Raw genomic sequence first — 17491 nt, forward strand, 5'->3', positions numbered from 1 at the left:
GTGGCCGAAGAATCTAGTGTAGGCAATAAAAAAAATGTCCGTAAAACCAGCTCTAGCTTACAAGAAAGATTGATGTTTATTTTCTACAGGAAAATGTATTTTTATGCACATGTAGTGTACAGCAGCAGCGAAAAAACGGAAACAGTCATTTCCAGAAAGTCCCCTGCAATTTGACCCCCCTTGTGCGAGAGAAAGGCCTATACAGGGCAGGCACTTGCTAGCTAGCTAATCATAGGATGTAGCCAGCTTGCTTTCAATAATGTTCAACTTGAACTGGCAAAGTAACGTTAGCTAGCTAGCCAACTAATTTCAACTCAGACAAAAATATAATAACTAACTGGGATTTGCAAGTTAGGTAGCTAGCTAGCATTCGGGGGCTTCGTTTGCTAACCCAAAACAACATGCCTGTTCTTATAAAAGTTTGTGTATTTTCTAGGGCAAAAATAAATGAAGGATGGTACTTATCTACTAAATATATAGCTATGGCTCTGGCAGCATAGCAAAACATATCAGCAAGCATTCAGGAACGTACACAGCTGGTTGCATAGTAACAGCATCAGCGTCACTGAATCTATTCTGTAGTTGCAGTGCCTGTTTTAGCATAAAAAGTACTTTTTAAAATTCATTTTTCTCACTATATGTTTATTGCGTGATTATATTTGATTTCCTTCTATGTACAAAACCTGATGGATTTGCTGTTCAGCAGCATCATGGGAGCCCCCCTACCATATCAGGAATTGTTACAGAAGGCTGAGGCAGTGGCTAGATACCAGTCCCGCTTCAGAGTAATGGAGGACACTTGAATCAGGTTGGTCACATTTGATCTGGTCAATTGTCAAATTACTATGTCCTGGAATTCACTTAACCAACTGTGTCTTGTATGCTGTAAGGAGGTGCCCCCTTCCACTGTGCCAATGGACTACTCCTGAGCCAGAGTGAGTAATGCCAACCAGTCAGTGCCATACTGGCATGTGTCCCATGTGAATTAGCAGAGAATCAGGAACTCTGACTGGCTAGGTTCAACCGTATAGTTACTGTTGACTTCCATGACTGTGCGCGACAGTCTTTCTCTCTCTCTCTCCCTCTGTGAAACAGGAGCTGTGTTGAAGAAGCCAGGCTCCTTCATGACTAGTATCTGTGATGAGAGGTCTGGAGCAAACAGGTCAGGGAACACCCTACAGGAAGGTATAATATTTGCACATTGTTATATTAGCAGAACACTCCTAATATACTTAAGGAACAATGGTTTCTTAAGTATTATGTGAAGTATGCTTTTTTTCTACATGGAACTGTTACACTTGAAAGTTATCAAAACACTTTTTTCAAAATAGGGCTACTTAATGTTAGATTCCTCACTTTGAAGGCAGTTAGTCAATTAACTAATCACTGATTATAATCTTGATGTGATTGGCCTGACTGAAACATGGCTTAAGCCTGATGAATTTACTGTGTTAAATGAGACCTCTCCTCCTGGTTACACTAGTGACCATATCCGCGCATCCTGCAAAGGCGGAGGTATTGCTAACATTTACGATAGCAAATGTCAATTTACCACAACAAAAATGACTGTTTTTTTAGATATCACAATCTCTTTCAATAATGACAGGAATGGAGGTCTTTATTTCATTGAGATTGCTAAGGCGAACACAGCCATGTTTAGTTTTGCCCAACCTAGATTGAGGCACAGACATGGTCTCAATGGGGATAGCTGAGCTGACTACATTGACTATGTTAGTGAAGAAAGTCCACTAAGCTGGCTGAAAGCAGTTTGCAACCAGCGATTGAATTGTGAGTGCTGTAGAGCGGAGCTTCTAGTCAGGAAATCTATGCAGCGTACTCAATCACTTTTTATAGCTACTGTTTACAGGCCTCCTGGGCCGTATACAGAGTTCCTATCGGACTTGTAGTCATGGCAGATAACATTCACATTGTGGGGTACTTTAATATTTCATATGGAAAAGTCCACAGACCCTCTCCAAAAGGCTTTTGGAGCCATCAACGACTCAGTGGGTTTAGTCCAACATGTCTCTGGACCTACTCATTGCCACAGTCATCCCCTGGATCTATTTTTTTCCCTGTGGAATAAATATTTTGGATCTAAAAGGTTTTTCCTCATAATCCTGGACTCTCAGACCACCATCTTATTACGTTTGCAATAGCAACAAATAATCTGCTCAGATCCCAACCAAGGATCATCACAACCCAAAGATTCCTAGATGCCCTTCCAGACTCCCTCCACCTACCCAAGGACGTCAGAGTACAAAAATCAGTTAACCACCTAACTGAGGATCTAAATTTAACATTGTGTAATACCTTAGATGCAGTCGCACCCTTAAAAACAAAACAAAAATTGTCACAAGAAACTAGCTCCCTCCCTGGTATACAGAAAATACTTGAGCCCTGAAGTAAGCTTCCAAAAAATTGGAATGGAAATTGCTCTTTACCAAACTGGAAGTATTCATACTAGCTTGGAAAGACAGTACCGTGCAATATCGAAGAGCCCTCACTGCTGCTTGATCATCCTATTTTTCCAACCCAATTGAGGAGAATAAGAACAATCTAAAATGTATTTTGATACTGTCGCAAAGCTAACTAAAAAGCAGAAACATTCAATGTTGTCTTGGTAAGCAACTAGTGTATATTTGGCCTTCTGTTTTAGGTTATTGTCCTGCTCAAAGGTGAATTTTGCCTGTGCTAAGCTCTAATCCGTTTCTTTTTATCCAAAAAAACTCCCTAGTCCTTGCTAAAGACAAGCATACCCATAACATGATGCAGCCACCACCATGCTTGAAAATATGAAGAGTGGTGTGTTGTTGGATTTTCCCCAAACATAACACTTTGTCTTCAGGACATAAAGTTAATTTCTTTGCCAAATCTGTTTTCAGTTTTACTTCAGGGCCTTATTGCAAACAGGATGCATGTTTTGGAAAAGTTTTATTCTGTACAGGCTTCCTTCTTTTCACTCTGTCATTTAGGTTAGTATTGTGGAGTAACTACAATGTTGTTGATCCAGCCTCACAGCCATTAAACTCTAACTATTTTAAAGTCACCATTGGCCTCATTGTGAAATCCCTGAGTGGTTTCTTTCCTCTCTGGCAACTGAGTTAGGAAGGACAGCTGTATCTTTGTAGTGACTAGGTGTATTGATATACTATCCAAAGTGTAATTAATAACTTAACCACCATTTGGAGCATAAAATCATCGAAGCTCTGCAGATTTAGTTGTGAGGATACAATCTCTGCAGATTTTGTTGTGAGGATACAGAATCAATAGACCATTTATTTTGGTATTGCCCTTAGGTAGCCTGTTTCTGGTCTCAGAAATGGCTGAAAATGCATAGCATTGATCAAAAATTTACCCTAGAAATAGTACTGTTAGGCGATCTGGAGAGACCGGGTCAGTCAATTACTAATACTCTTAGTAAAAGTATTTATCTTCAACACGCAATCTGTAGATTCTATTTCGATTAGATAGATTGAAATTGTACGTTGAACATTATAGCATAGTTGAAAGATACAGTGGGGAGAACAAATATTTGATACACTGCCGATTTTGCAGGTTTTCCTACTTACAAAGCATGTAGAGGTCTGTAATTTTTTATCATAGGTACACTTCAACTGTGAGAGACGGAATCTAAAACAAAAATCCAGAAAATCACATTGTATGATTTTTAAGTAATTAATTTGCATTTTATTGCATGACATAAGTATTTGATCACCTACCAACCAGTAAGAATTCCGGCTCTCACAGACCTGTTAGTTTTTCTTTAAGAAGCCCTCCTGTTCTCCACTCATTACCTGTATTAACTGCACCTGTATGAACTCGTTACCTGTATAAAAGACACCTGTCCACACACTCAATCAAACAGACTCCAACCTCTCCACAATGGCCAAGACCAGAGAGCTGTGTAAGGACATCAGGGATAAAATTGTAGACCTGCACAAGGCTGGGATGGGCTACAGGACAATAGGCAAGCAGCTTGGTGAGAAGGCAACAACTGTCGGCGCAATTATTAGAAAATGGAAGAAGTTCAAGATGACGGTCAATCACCCTCGGTCTGGGGATCCATGCAAGATCTCACCTCGTGGGGCATCAATGATCATGAGGAAGGTGAGGGATCAGGCCAGAACTACACGGCAGGACCTGGTCAATGACCTGAAGAGAGCTGGGACCACAGTCTCAAAGAAAACCATTAGTAACACACTACGCCGTCATGGATTAAAATCCTGCAGCGCACGCAAGGTCCCCCTGCTCAAGCCAGCGCATGTCCAGGCCCGTCTGAAGTTTGCCAATGACCATCTGGATGATCCAGAGGAGGAATGGGAGAAGGTCATGTGGTCTGAGACAAAAATAGAGCTTTTTGGTCTAAACTCCACTCGCCGTGTTTGGAGGAAGAAGAAGGATGAGTACAACCCCAAGAACACCATCCCAACCGTGAAGCATGGAGGTGGAAACATCATTCTTTGGGGATGCTTTTCTGCAAAGGGGACAGGACGACTGCACCGTATTGAGGGGAGGATGGATGGGGCCATGTATCGCAAGATCTTGGCCAACAACCTCCTTCACTCAGTAAGAGCATTGAAGATGGGTCGTGGCTGGGTCTTCCAGCATGACAACGACCCGAAACACACAGCCAGGGCAACTAAGGAGTGGCTCCGTAAGAAGCATCTCAAGGTCCTGGAGTGGCCTAGCCAGTCTCCAGACCTGAACCCAATAGAAAATCTTTGGAGGGAGCTGAAAGTCCGTATTGCCCAGCGACAGCCCCGAAACCTGAAGGATCTGGAGAAGGTCTGTATGGAGGAGTGGGCCAAAATCCCTGCTGCAGTGTGTGCAAACCTGGTCAAGAACTACAGGAAACGTATGATCTCTGTAATTGCAAACAAAGGTTTCTGTACCAAATATTAAGTTCTGCTTTTCTGATGTATCAAATACTTATGTCATGCAATAAAATGCAAATTAATTACTTAAAAATCATACAATGTGATTTTCTGGATTTTTGTTTTAGATTCCGTCTCTCACAGTTGAAGTGTACCTATGATAAAAATTACAGACCTCTACATGCTTTGTAAGTAGGAAAACCTGCAAAATCGGCAGTGTATCAAATACTTGCTCTCCCCACTGTATATAAATAAAACTCCCAGTAATTTATTGGGTAAAACAACCCAATACATTACTGGGAGCTTGTGTGTATATATATATATATACAGTTGAAGTCAGAAGTTTACATACATACACCTTAGCCAAATACATTTAAACTCCGTTTTCCACAATTCCTGACATTTAATCCCCGTAAAAATTCCCTGTTTTAGGTCAGTTAGGATCACCACTTTATTTTAAGAATGTGAAATGTCAGAATAATAGTAGAGCTATGCTAGCTAGCTGCTGTCAGCTTGGTTAAACATAAGGTCAGCACAGGTTTTAGCCTACACATAGAACTGAATTAGCTGACCATCTTAAGATGGCAAGTCAGTCAGGAGAGGAGAAGTCCTGAACGTCGATCTCATAGCAAAGCTAGCTTAGCTTACCTCACTGTACTCACTACTGGCCTTGTTGTGATTGAATGGCAAAGACACACCCAAGAAACACCAACATTAGACCCACACACACTCATGACCGCTAGCATTTCTTAATGAACATTGATGGAAAACAAGGCCAAATCAGGAAGTGCAGTCACCCTTTAAACTATCTATGTCAAAACTATATCCCTGTAAAACTATTTTTCTATAATGTTCAAGAAGGATCAGACCCATCATATTACTCTAATGCATACTTTCCCCAGACCAGTAGTGAATTGAAACACACTAACATAGCAATAACAGAAGCATCATGTGGAAGTAGGATGCTTTGATAGTCCATGCAACACCTCCTTGTAAAAAGGCCACAAGCACTGCCAATAATCATTGTTAAATCCCTGAGACACTTCAGTACCGGGGAGACACAGAGACACAGACACACAGCTCTCCTGTCGCTCCATGAACTATAGAGTGGCCTCGCCTGACAAAGACAGATGGCTAAAATTGACATTATCTGATATCAACTAGACTAGTGGGAGTCTGATGTTTGCACAACATACATTCCTATCTCACCACAGATAATAGTGCAAACAAGAATCACGGTTGAGGGAAGGAACCAGGCCTGTACTTGTAATTAATAATATGAATTGACCGGACCAAATTATGCCCTAATATAAATCCAGGAAGGATGTAGGTTATAGATCTAATCTTTTACATTATGTGGTTTAGATACGAACGCCAAGACCTCCTACAGATTTCATTGTGGTCTTAAGGGTTACTCTCAACCCCAATTTCAGCCTTTGCCTAACCCCTTCAAATATTTTTTATACAGGTGTGAATTGCTCATAAATATTAACTTTGGGGGTGGGTAAACATAGTTGTACCTGATCCCAACACTTCCTCACTAAAGCATACTTACCAGAAGTCCACTGGCACTCTGATAATAAAACTACAGTATGTGCATCGTTAGCAAATGTGGCTCTGGACAGTTAGCTCACAGTGGTAATGTCAAGTCGGTATGAAGAGATCGGGAGACAGGCGCAGGGATGTGTAATAGGGTTTTTTATTTCCCAAATTACAGCGTGCCGTGAAAAGGCCCCGGGGTCGAAGACCAAACAAACACGTATATAAAACACAGGGTAGAAACCCAAACAAAAGAGTGAGGAGTACCTCGAATAAATACACAATCGCACAATGATTATCACACGGGACGAGACCCGTAATCATCTGCACAATATACGTGGCACGAAAGCCAAAACAACATAGCACAGGTACTCACACGAACCAACGGACATTGGAACAATAATCGACAGGACAATGGTGAACAAAGGGCACATTTATACAATTACTAATCAAAGGGAATAGGGACCAGGTGTGCGTAATGACAGTTCCGCAGGGATCCGTGACAGGTAAGGCACTAAGTTCCTAACATCTATTGCAACAGGTCTTCTGTTTGCCCACATTTATCGATTCATTCATTTCCCATCATGAAAATGTATCCCCATTCCCAAATCAAATACCTTCATCGATACCACAAAAAAAATAAAAAAGACAAACACAGCTTTTTACTCCAATCTGGCAACCCTCATAAAATCCGACATAGCACCAGTATCCCAAACTATTAAGCGAAAACAAGCATAGAAAACAGCATTGGCATTAATAGAAATTCAAAATTCAAAATGAAGGCTTATTATAAGTATTTCGGTGACAACCTGGCTTATTAACAATATTGGGTTGTTAAATAGTTTTTTTATATAAATACATTTAGGATACAAAAAAAGACAGCTCCAAAAACTTTCAAAATATTGTTCCCGAAGTTTGCCCGCCAAAAATGTATTTTCCTATGAATGTAGTCGCACAAAGAGTTGTGTATTTTCCTATGATTTAAGTCACACAAAAATGTGTGTATTTTCAAAGGAATTAAAAATGCACAAAATCTGCTGAAATACTTTTTGTATATATTTGCACGAATTGAGTGTGAGATTGTGTTGCACTTGCAGAGTAAGTTCGAATCCCCCATGGAGCACAAAATACATCTTTGAAATGTGGACTCACATTTAATAAGGTATTCACATTTATTGCGGTATTGTGTTGGGAAGAAAAGTGCAATCATCACCTTGAAAATGAAGATCAGGGGCTCAATTCAATCCAACCCACATTGCAGTATATAAGCAGTAGCTTTTTATCCAATGGTCAAATTAACTCACAGATTTGTCTTGGGTACTGTATACAAACTATACTACACTCTTAAAAAAATGGGCTATCTAGAACCTAAAAGGGTTCTTCAGCTGTCTCCATAGGAGAATCCTTTGAAGAAGCCTTTTTGGTTCCAGGCAGAACGCTTTTGGGTTCCATGTACAACCCTTTCCAAAGAGGGAAACCTCAAACCTACAACCTTTCCAGGTATAACCTCAAAAGGGTTCTAACTGGAACCAAAAAGAGTGATCTTATGCGAACAGCCGAAGAACCATTTTGGAACACTTTTTTCTAAGAGTGGCAAATTTAATAGATAATACAACTTCCTGAACTGCTTTTATCATACAAAGTTTTGCTGTCCATCACAATATAGCCCCCTCAACGTGAGTATGAATCATAAACTCAAAGGAATAACGATATAAGGTGTTATGACATTAAAAAAATTGCTTTCCTCCAGTAAATGTAGGTAGTTATTGACAAACACGATGCCACGTGGGTCAGCCGAGACAAATGTCATCTCCTGATAGACATTGTTTGTTAGATAGCGGAGACACCAGCCCCTGATATATGAGCAGACAGGAGAAATATATAACTGAGCTGATGAATGTGGAAATGGCATGATCAGAATTGTCATAAAACACTTTCCTTTATCTGGTGCTAATTAGATTCTGCTTTGATAAATAGAGACAGCAGCTCCTTGACAACCAGCCGACCCAGTGTTTCCTTTGGATATTGCGGCGGGGTGGTTGTGTATAAGAACTGAAAAGTTCTGGTGACCTTTTAAAATAACATTCTAATCCAAAGCTGACACCATGTAAAATGTAATTTCCACCTCTAGAAATGAGCCCAATAGCATATTGGTAAAATGATTTGTTAAAATAATTTTTACATATTGGACCATGCATATTATCAGGTATGCTATTTGCAATAAGCATTATCATCAGTAGCCCAACTGATGCAGCATAGTGGCTATAGATAAAAAGGCTGAAGCATGGGGTTGCCCATCTACATTTAGCCCATCAGGCTAATCATTAGCCAGATCTCAAATGTGATCTTTTAAATTGTTAGCATCCTATTGATTGATTTTATGTCCCAAAAAACTTGCTTAAACAGTGAATATAATATAATGGGGTAATCCGCCACCTGGTATAACACCCCCCCCCCCCTGCCTGTACTTTTTACAAAAACCACATCATGTCACCCTGGTTGCCACTGCTCTTGCTCAACAAAAAATGTAATCTGTCTCATCACAATGTTTTAAGTCACTCCAAGAAAATTATTTTAGGTAGGGTGGCATTTTACCCAAAGTTACCCTACAATTGACCATTGTTACATATAGCCCCAGTCTCCCCTGTGCACTCCCCTGTGTTACATATAGCCCCAGTCTCCCCTGTGCACTCCCCTGTGTTACATATAGCCCCAGTCTCCCCTGTGCACTCCCCTGTGTTACATATAGCCCCAGTCTCCCCTGTGCACTCCCCTGTGTTACATATAGCCCCAGTCTCCCCTGTGCACTCCCCTGTGTTACATATAGCCCCAGTCCCCCCTGTGCACTCACAGTGAATTGCAGAGAAGTAACCTTCTTAACAGTGCAGCTGCTAAAGTCTCTGGGTTTAAAATGGTGCAGTTGGCACATATTTAGGGGTTGAGAAATAAATAAATCAAGAATGGAAAGCTGGGAGCCCCCTCTTTTTAATAAAGGCCATTAGAACTGCTGTTTTTGCAAATTGCAAGAATTGTTGTGCATTGACTGCTTGTCAGAATGCATGTTTCCATCCCTATGGCACTCGTAATTTGAATGCACCTCGAGATTAATATTTATCTAGCATAGAACACACAACAACAAGGTAAATAGATAAACTATTCTACTACGGGGTTGTCTGATTTTTCTATTCATTACTCCTTTTGTTTGCAGAGGAAAAGTAAATGTGGACTGTTCTATTATCTTCAAAGTGCGCCTCGGCAGAAATATTTGTTCATGTTGCTTATTTTTGGGGCGAGGCGGCAATGACTTTGCCATGGAGCAGAGCCACAGCAAAACGACTGCAACAGAAACACTGAGCCAACCCCATCTCTCGCACTCATGTAACACTGGCTGGAGGAGTGAAATGTAAAGTCGGAGAACACTGTGAAAGATTTGAACATTACTGCCTCGTAGCGACTAAAGGGCAAATGTGGCTGTATTATAAGACATAAACAGACAGAGGAAACATCAAAGGGGCATCTGTTTTCCTGTCCGAGCAATACCTGATTTTAACAAAGATATTTTCCAATTCATCAATCCATGAAGTCGCACAATGCTTATACAATGTGATTTCTTTCTTTTTTTTCAACTAGGGCTGCATGTTTCCACACAACAACGTTCCACGATCTATGGGAGCAGAGCAAGAGCAGGTGGAGTAAGCATGGGAGTGGGTGGCCTGACATTGAATGGGAAAGAGTACATGTAGTTAAATGTCATTTGTGGAAATCATCCTAAAAGTAGTGTTTGGACACTTCCAAAATAACCTGATTGCTTACGTCACTTTAAGGCCAAACTGCAAAAACTTAAAGGAAAATACCACTTTTGTTTGTTTCATTAGTCCACTGTTGATACAGTCCCAACATGTTTTTCATGTCAGCAATCAAGTTTTCAAGATATATAGCTCTCAAAACACAGAGAGTGTTTGGACACATCATCACTTTCTGTATTTTGAAAGTTCTATATCTTGAAAAATGTGCTAATGAAACAAATACCAAAATATTGTTTTTGAGTGTTATTGTCCTTCAAGCTTGCCCCCAAAAATTATCTATAGAGAACAAAGATAGAATCATGTCTGAGGCAAGGCTGCAGACAAGAGTTCACCATAAGTGCAGTTGCATGCTTAAAAACCCCTAAGGAAGAGATAAGGGAGGAAATGGAGGCATACACTAAGTAGTAAAACTCCTATTAGTAAATGAAAGGTGAAAATCTACAAAGTATAAATCAATACAGTAAATAGATATCTAGTGAGCACTATTTCTATCAACGGCAGTGTCATTCACCACTCAATGGCTGAAAAATTAATAGCTAACATCCTAACCATGGGAGTATTGAGTCTGCCATGTGATGTGATACTCAGAATATGCACAGGGAGGGGTTTCCCATACCACAGGGTGAGGACTGTCACATGTCACATGGTAAAACATCAGTCGCTAACATTAACAAAAAGCCAGCAACATGTAATCTTACTGAACCATAAAGCCATCTACTAACTAATGTGTTAATATAGACCACAGCACCATTCAGTTCTAAGCAAACAAAATAGCTGTGAAACAAGTATGAACAGATGGTGTTTCTTGGTTTTCCATTAACACGATAGATATAAACGTGGTCTGAATCTGCTGAGGAGATAATAGCTGTGGTTAGTATTGCATGACAAACTAGCAAGATTAGGGTTGTAGAGACTTACCAGTGACAATTCCATAGTTGGGTGCTTCAAGGATCGCCCCATAGAACTGAATGATGTTCCGATGGCTCAGTACACTGAGGATTTCAGCCTGAACAGGGGACACACAGGCAAACATAGAATTCACAAACAAAATATACTGAAAATTTACAATGACTTCAGAAATTATTCACACCCCTTGACTTTTTCCAAATTTTGTTGTGTTACAGCATGAATTTAAAATGTATTGAATTGAGCAGGGATGTTTTCCAATGCCTCAAAAAGAAGGGCATCTATTGGTAGACGGGTAAAAAAATAAAAAAGCAGACATTGAATATCCATTTGAGCATGGTGAAGTTATTAATTTCACTTTGATTGGTGTATCAATCCACCCAGTAACTACAAAGATACAGGTGTCCTTCCTAACTCAGTTGCCGGAGAGGAAGGAAACCGCTCAGAGATTTCACCATGAGGCCAATGATGACTTTAAAACAGTTACAGAGTTTAATGGCTGTGAGGCTGGATCAACAACATTGTAGTTACTCCACAATACTAACCTAATTGACAGAGTGATAAGGAAGCCTGTACAGAATTTTAAAAAATCCAAAATATGTATCCTGTTTGCAACAAGGCATTAAAGTAATTCTGCAAAAAAATGTAGCAAAGAAAATTAAGCAATTCACTTTTTGTCCTGAATACAAAGTGTTATGTTTGGGGCAAATCCAATACAACACATTACCGAGTACCAATCTCCATATTTAATCATTGTGGTGGCTGCATCATGTTATGGGTATGCTTGTCATCGTTAAGGACTGGGGAGTCTTTCAGGATAAAAAAAGACACGGAATGGAGCTAAGCACAGGCAAAATCCGACAGGAAAACTTGGTTCAGTCTGCTTTCCACCAGACACTGGGAGAGGAATTCACCTTTTAGCAGGACAATAACTTAAAACACAAAGCCAAATCTACACTGTAGTTGCTTACCAAGAAGACAGTGAATGTTGCTGACTGGCCGAGTTACAGTTTTAACTCAAATCTGTTTGAAAATCTATGGCGACTTGAAAATAGTTGTCTAGCAATAATCTCCATTCAATTTGACAGAGCTTGAAGAATTTTGAAAAGAATAATGGGCAAATATAGGACAATCCAGATGTGAAAAACTCTAAGAGACTTACCCAGAAAGACTCACAGCTGTAATCACTGCAAAAGGTGATTCTAACATGTATTGACTAAGGTGTGTGAATACTTATGTACATTTATTTGTATTTAATTTTCAATTTATTTGGAAACATTTCTGAAAACATGTATTCACTTTGTCATTATGGGGTAATGTGTGTAGATGGGTGAATTTTTTAAATATTTAATCCATTTTGAATTCAGGCTGTAATATTACAATATGTGGAATAAATCACTTGGGTATGAATACTTTCTGAAGGCACTGTAGCTGTCATCTAAATTGTGTAGAATTGTGTACGATATCAGTGAAAATATTTCTGCAGGCCCCAAAATAGGCATATTAAACAGAATACGTATGAAAAGGTACACCATATATACAAAAGTATGTGGACACCCCTTCAAATTAGTGGATTCGGCTATTTCAGCCACACCCGTTGCTGACAGGTGTATAAAATCGAGCACAGAGCCATGCAATCTCCATAGACAAACATTGGCAGTAGAATGGCCTTACTGAAGAGCTCAGTGACTTTCAACGTGGCACCGTCATAGGATGCCACCTTACCAACAAGTCAGTTTGACAAATTTCTACCCTGCTAGAGCTGCCCCGGTCAACTGTAAGTGCTGTTATTGTGAAGAGGAAATGTCTAGGAGTAACAACAGCTCAGCTGAAAAGTGGAAGGCCACACAAGCTCACAGAACGAGACCGATGAGGGCTGAAGGGTGTAGTGCGTAAAAATCATCTGTCCTCAGTTGCAACACTTACTACAGAATTCCAAACTGCTTCTGGAAGCAACATTAGCACAGGAACTGTTCGTCGGAAGCTTCATGAAATGGGTTTCCATGGCCGAGCAGCACCACACAAGCCTAAGATCACCATGCGCAATGCCAAGCGTCGGCTGGAGTGGCGTGAAGCTCGCCGCCATGGACTCTGGAGCTGTGGAAAGCCTTCTCTGTAGTGATGATTCACACTTCACCATCTGGGTTTGGCGGATGCCAGGACAACACTACCTGGCCCAATACATAGTGAAAACTGTCAAGTTTGGTGGAGGAGGAATAATGGTCTGGGGCTGTCTTTCATGGTTCAGTCTAGGCCCCTTAATCTTAACGCTACAGCTTACAATGACATTCTAGACGATTCTGTGCTTTCAACTTTGTGGCAACAGTTTGAGGAAGGCCCTTTCCTGTTTCAGCATGACAATGCTCCCACGCACAAAGCGAGGTCCATACAGAAATGGTTTGTCGAGATCGGTGTGGAAGAACTTGACTGGCCTGCACAGAGCCCTGACTTCAACCCCATCGAACACCTTTGGGATGAATTGGAACGCGACTGTGAGCCAGGCCTAATCGCCCAACATCAGTGCCCAACCTCACTAATGCTCTTGTGGCTGAATGGAAGCAAGTCCCCACAGCAATGTTCCAACATCTAGTGGAAAGCTTTCCCAGAAGAGTGGAGGATGTTATAGCAGCAAAGGGGGGACCAACTCCCTATTAATGCCCATGATTTTGGAATGAGATGTTTGACGAGCAGGTGTCCACATACCTTTGGTCATGTAGTGTATATCAGATGTATTTTTGTCACTTACAAGAAATCTCCAGAATCAGAATCACCCATGCTTTAATTGGGCCTAATATGATCCCTCATTTGGCAATAGTCGTTCTTTAAAGCATACAGCATGTGAAAGTCTGTGCACAAAGCGAGGGGGAGTATAACGACTATGACTGATGGGTACCAAAAGTCACCACAACCCACTAAATGGGGTAGCAATTAAAATGATTACTATACCGACAATTAAAAAGTATATGAAAAGCCTCAGCAATTAGGACTCCTACCTCATTTTCGATCTTGAGCAGCTTTTTCACCGCCACCTCTTTGTCCTGAGGGATCCACCTGGCTCGGTACACGCTCCCGAAGCTGCCGCCGCCGCAGTTCTCGTAGAAGTGGATGTCATCAAACTTGATTTGCACGAAGGAGGCACTAAGAGGCAACATCTCATAATGACACTCAGCCCCAACTCAACGTCTGTCTGGAGGACCACAGGGAAGGAGATAGCGGAGGAGGAAAAATAAGCAGAGTTCACTAAAAAGCAGAACCGATGCTCAAATCTGTCATAGGCTTGTCCCCCCCCCCCCCCCAAACTCTGATTCCTCAAAGTAAAAGTCCTGCACCAGTGACAACTGAGAGCAGCTGTACACTTGAGGACACCATTAGAGTGTGTGACTGGGAAGCTGGATGTGCTGCGAACAGTACCCCAGGGAGGCCTCTGTGTCATTGGCTATGTCTGCCCGGAGTGGCACCGTGATATCCCTGATCTCAGCCAGTGATTTACGGGCCATTCAACGAGCCCGCCTGTCCCAGACCTACGCCACACAGTCACCAGTACGCACTAAGTGAGTGTCCCAGGATCCTCTGCTTGTATAAGGACTATGGATGGCATCCCTGGCATGCATTCTCCCTCTACTGTGATCACTTTGCACAAAATACACACGGCCAAAGTCACCGACTGTTCCAGCAGAGTCTAGAGTGGTCTGTAAGGTACATGTAAGGCTACAAAGCTAGACACAGCAGAGGTCTTAAAAGGATTGCATCCTGTAGTCTCCCATGAATCACTGCAAACTTTTCATGACACACTATCACTACACACCTGTTTTAAAAACAAACCCAAAGGTGCTACACACCTCTAATTCTATATTCAAATAACAGGGACTATGTCTTCCTAATGTATATAAATTAAAGTGCAATAATAGGTAGAGGGAACACCAAACCAACTTTTTGCCCACAGACAACAATTAACACACACTTCCCTTTGTTTTTAAATATCAACCTAAATGCATCTTGTAAAGAAAGAATCCCTTCATTACAGGAAATTGTAGCTCGGTTATTGTTCAGAAGTTTCCCATTTACTGCTCAGCAATTATGGCTTTTAAGAGGCTGTTACCTGGACCTAAATCAGGATTGCTATCTAGCCCAGCAGGAAATGCCTCCATTGTCACAGAGGGGAGCCAATTCTCTCTACTGATTTACGGCTATTGATGCTATACTTAGCTTCACACCAATCTTTTCAGTACATGAGCAGCTCCGACATTTTCTGTAGACACTTAAGCATGAAGGGTTACAGGGATATTGGAGCTCGTTTTTGCCTGTCCTCACTGGAAAGTAAACACTCTGCCCCAGACACTGAAATAATGGACCAATACCCATGTGAACACATACAGGCAAGTGGATACCTGCCAGAGCTCTACAGATGAAAATGTACAAATGTAGCAGAAATAATCAAATGTATTGAGTTAAACCTCGTCTGCTTTACCCATTCATATCATCCCGGTGGCGGATATGATTACATACTGTGTCCCATCAGGAAGTACAAACTTCAGCTCCAGAGAAGCTGCAGTGTTTAAACTACCACCCGAAGCAAAACTAAATAGAAGTCTCACTGCGGTTACTTACATAATCAAAATGCCTCCAGGCATTTACAGTAAATAATTTAACAGGGGAATGGTCTATTGTTTATGCTGCATACATACAGCACACACAAAATATGTATAGGCTAGTGTAAATTGTGTTAAATATAATTTAGCCAGATTAAGACACTTCAGCAGCTCAGGATCAACAGGAGTTTAAAGCAAGAATACCCATTTCCTCGATGACACGCATGAGACCAAAGCTTTTGCCAAACAGACAACTGTAAAACAATGGAATTTGTTATTCACAACTTTCAAAAAAGTATGTAATTGAAAACATGTAATGCCGCGTAGGCCTACTCACTGAAACATAATGCGATATTAGTACATAGCCTACCTTTGAATTGTGCAACAAATAGAAACATTCAGTTTGACAGATCCAATGGGTAGCTTAACTTCTGCAGATAAACATTGAACTACTGTAAAGAACCCACTTTCCTGGAAACCGGGCGTGACGTGTATGATTTCCCCACACCGGGATTTCTAGTTACACAACTTCTTCCTTGACTCGGGCTGCGTGCTGAACGCTATAGAGAAATAGCCATAGACATTAAACCCAGGGAAGTATCCCAACATCTTTCAAAGAGCTTCACAGATTCTGATGACAACAGCGCCACTCAATGGGCAAAACCGGTACACCTCCAACGACACCATTAAATTAAATAGCAGTCTGTTATAACAACCAACACCTGCAATAATGGGAAATTGAATTCGTTTTCCTATTATGAAAAGACATACCATGACAGCATAAAAGTGTATTTGAAATATTATTTCGGGCTACTGTAAATATTTTTTCAGCTCATAATTATTTATACTAACTAATTATTAAATGAATCAATGGACAATCAAATGGGCATCATCAGCAGATACATCAATTTCATTTTTAATATTTACAGAATACACATGGCTAAAATGTTTGCAGAAAACCATAACCTTAGAGACTTTCAAAGAGGAATGTTCTCACATACTGTATATCCCAGCATCTCAAATCATTGCATGCTGAGGTCATAATACATATATGAACACATTGTACAACATGTGTAATAAAAAGCATCTAATCTGATTTAGAAAAAAGATTGGAAACCACATCTGAATATCAGGATTGGGAATTTAGGAGGTTAGAGAGTGAAGTAAGAGCCAATGTTTCCATCTGGAAAAGTGATCTGTTTAACAAACCTCACAGATTATTATACAATAATCAAATGGATGATTATTTCCAAACAATAATTCACTTTATAGATTGTGTCCTTTTCATGGGGCTGGTGACTTTGAAGAATCAAATAGAGCTTCAGGGACATGAGAATGAGATGAATTTGAAAATGACTTGGTGAAATTTAAAGCAGAGTGACTGCTGCCCATTGATAACGAAAATGAAAACAATACACAAAAGAAAACAAGAAGCAGAAATTATACTGACATTTGAAATACAGTTAAAGGTGGAGCTGATGAACTCTGCAGCTGACTTGACTATACTGTATAATAATGTAAAGTTCCATGTAGCAGAGTGGATATGTGTGTGTACTGGTACAGCATATAAAGCAAGCTTATTGTTGGCAGTGGAGCAACAGCATGTGACATGTCCAGTGTCCGTCCAAGCTTCAGGTCCTGCGTGGTTCCAGTCTGTGGGAGAACTGAGATAGTGTTCTCTGGTTGTCAATCACAGTCAGCTGGCGCACATAGCTCCTCACGTCCGGGTGGTTCTTACTGGTCTGAGATGGTTCTGCACCTGAGAGACGATGGG

The 17491-nt window shown here is 40.7% G+C and overlaps 2 protein-coding genes across 8 annotated transcripts in view; both read right to left on the reverse strand.

Annotated features, from left to right (window-relative positions):
- Positions 1–16219, reverse strand: part of map3k20a (mitogen-activated protein kinase kinase kinase 20a) — a 45632-nt gene extending 29413 nt beyond the window's left edge. For 2 of the 3 annotated variants that reach the window (XM_071355762.1, XM_071355761.1), the window contains exons 1-3: positions 16088–16219; positions 14122–14315; positions 11141–11228 (exon numbers count right to left, since the gene is read on the reverse strand). In XM_071355762.1, coding sequence (XP_071211863.1) covers positions 11141–11228; positions 14122–14280 — 247 coding nt within the window. In that variant the 5' untranslated portion in view covers positions 14281–14315; positions 16088–16219. Of the gene's footprint in view, positions 1–6792; positions 6902–11140; positions 11229–14121; positions 14316–16087 lie in introns of those variants that run through there. The other variant, XM_071355764.1, reaches the window with a different exon arrangement.
- A 388-nt stretch (positions 16220–16607) lies between these two features.
- The window catches only part of LOC139546862 (rap guanine nucleotide exchange factor 4-like), a 42433-nt gene continuing 41549 nt past the window's right edge, over positions 16608–17491 (reverse strand). For all 5 annotated transcript variants that reach the window (XM_071355757.1, XM_071355756.1, XM_071355759.1 and 2 more), the window contains one exon: positions 16608–17476. In XM_071355757.1, coding sequence (XP_071211858.1) covers positions 17349–17476 — 128 coding nt within the window. In that variant the 3' untranslated portion in view covers positions 16608–17348. The remainder of the gene's footprint in view (positions 17477–17491) is intronic.

This window comes from Salvelinus alpinus, chromosome 20 (genome assembly GCF_045679555.1).
Source record: "Salvelinus alpinus chromosome 20, SLU_Salpinus.1, whole genome shotgun sequence".
Classification (NCBI taxonomy): Eukaryota; Metazoa; Chordata; class Actinopteri; order Salmoniformes; family Salmonidae; genus Salvelinus; species Salvelinus alpinus.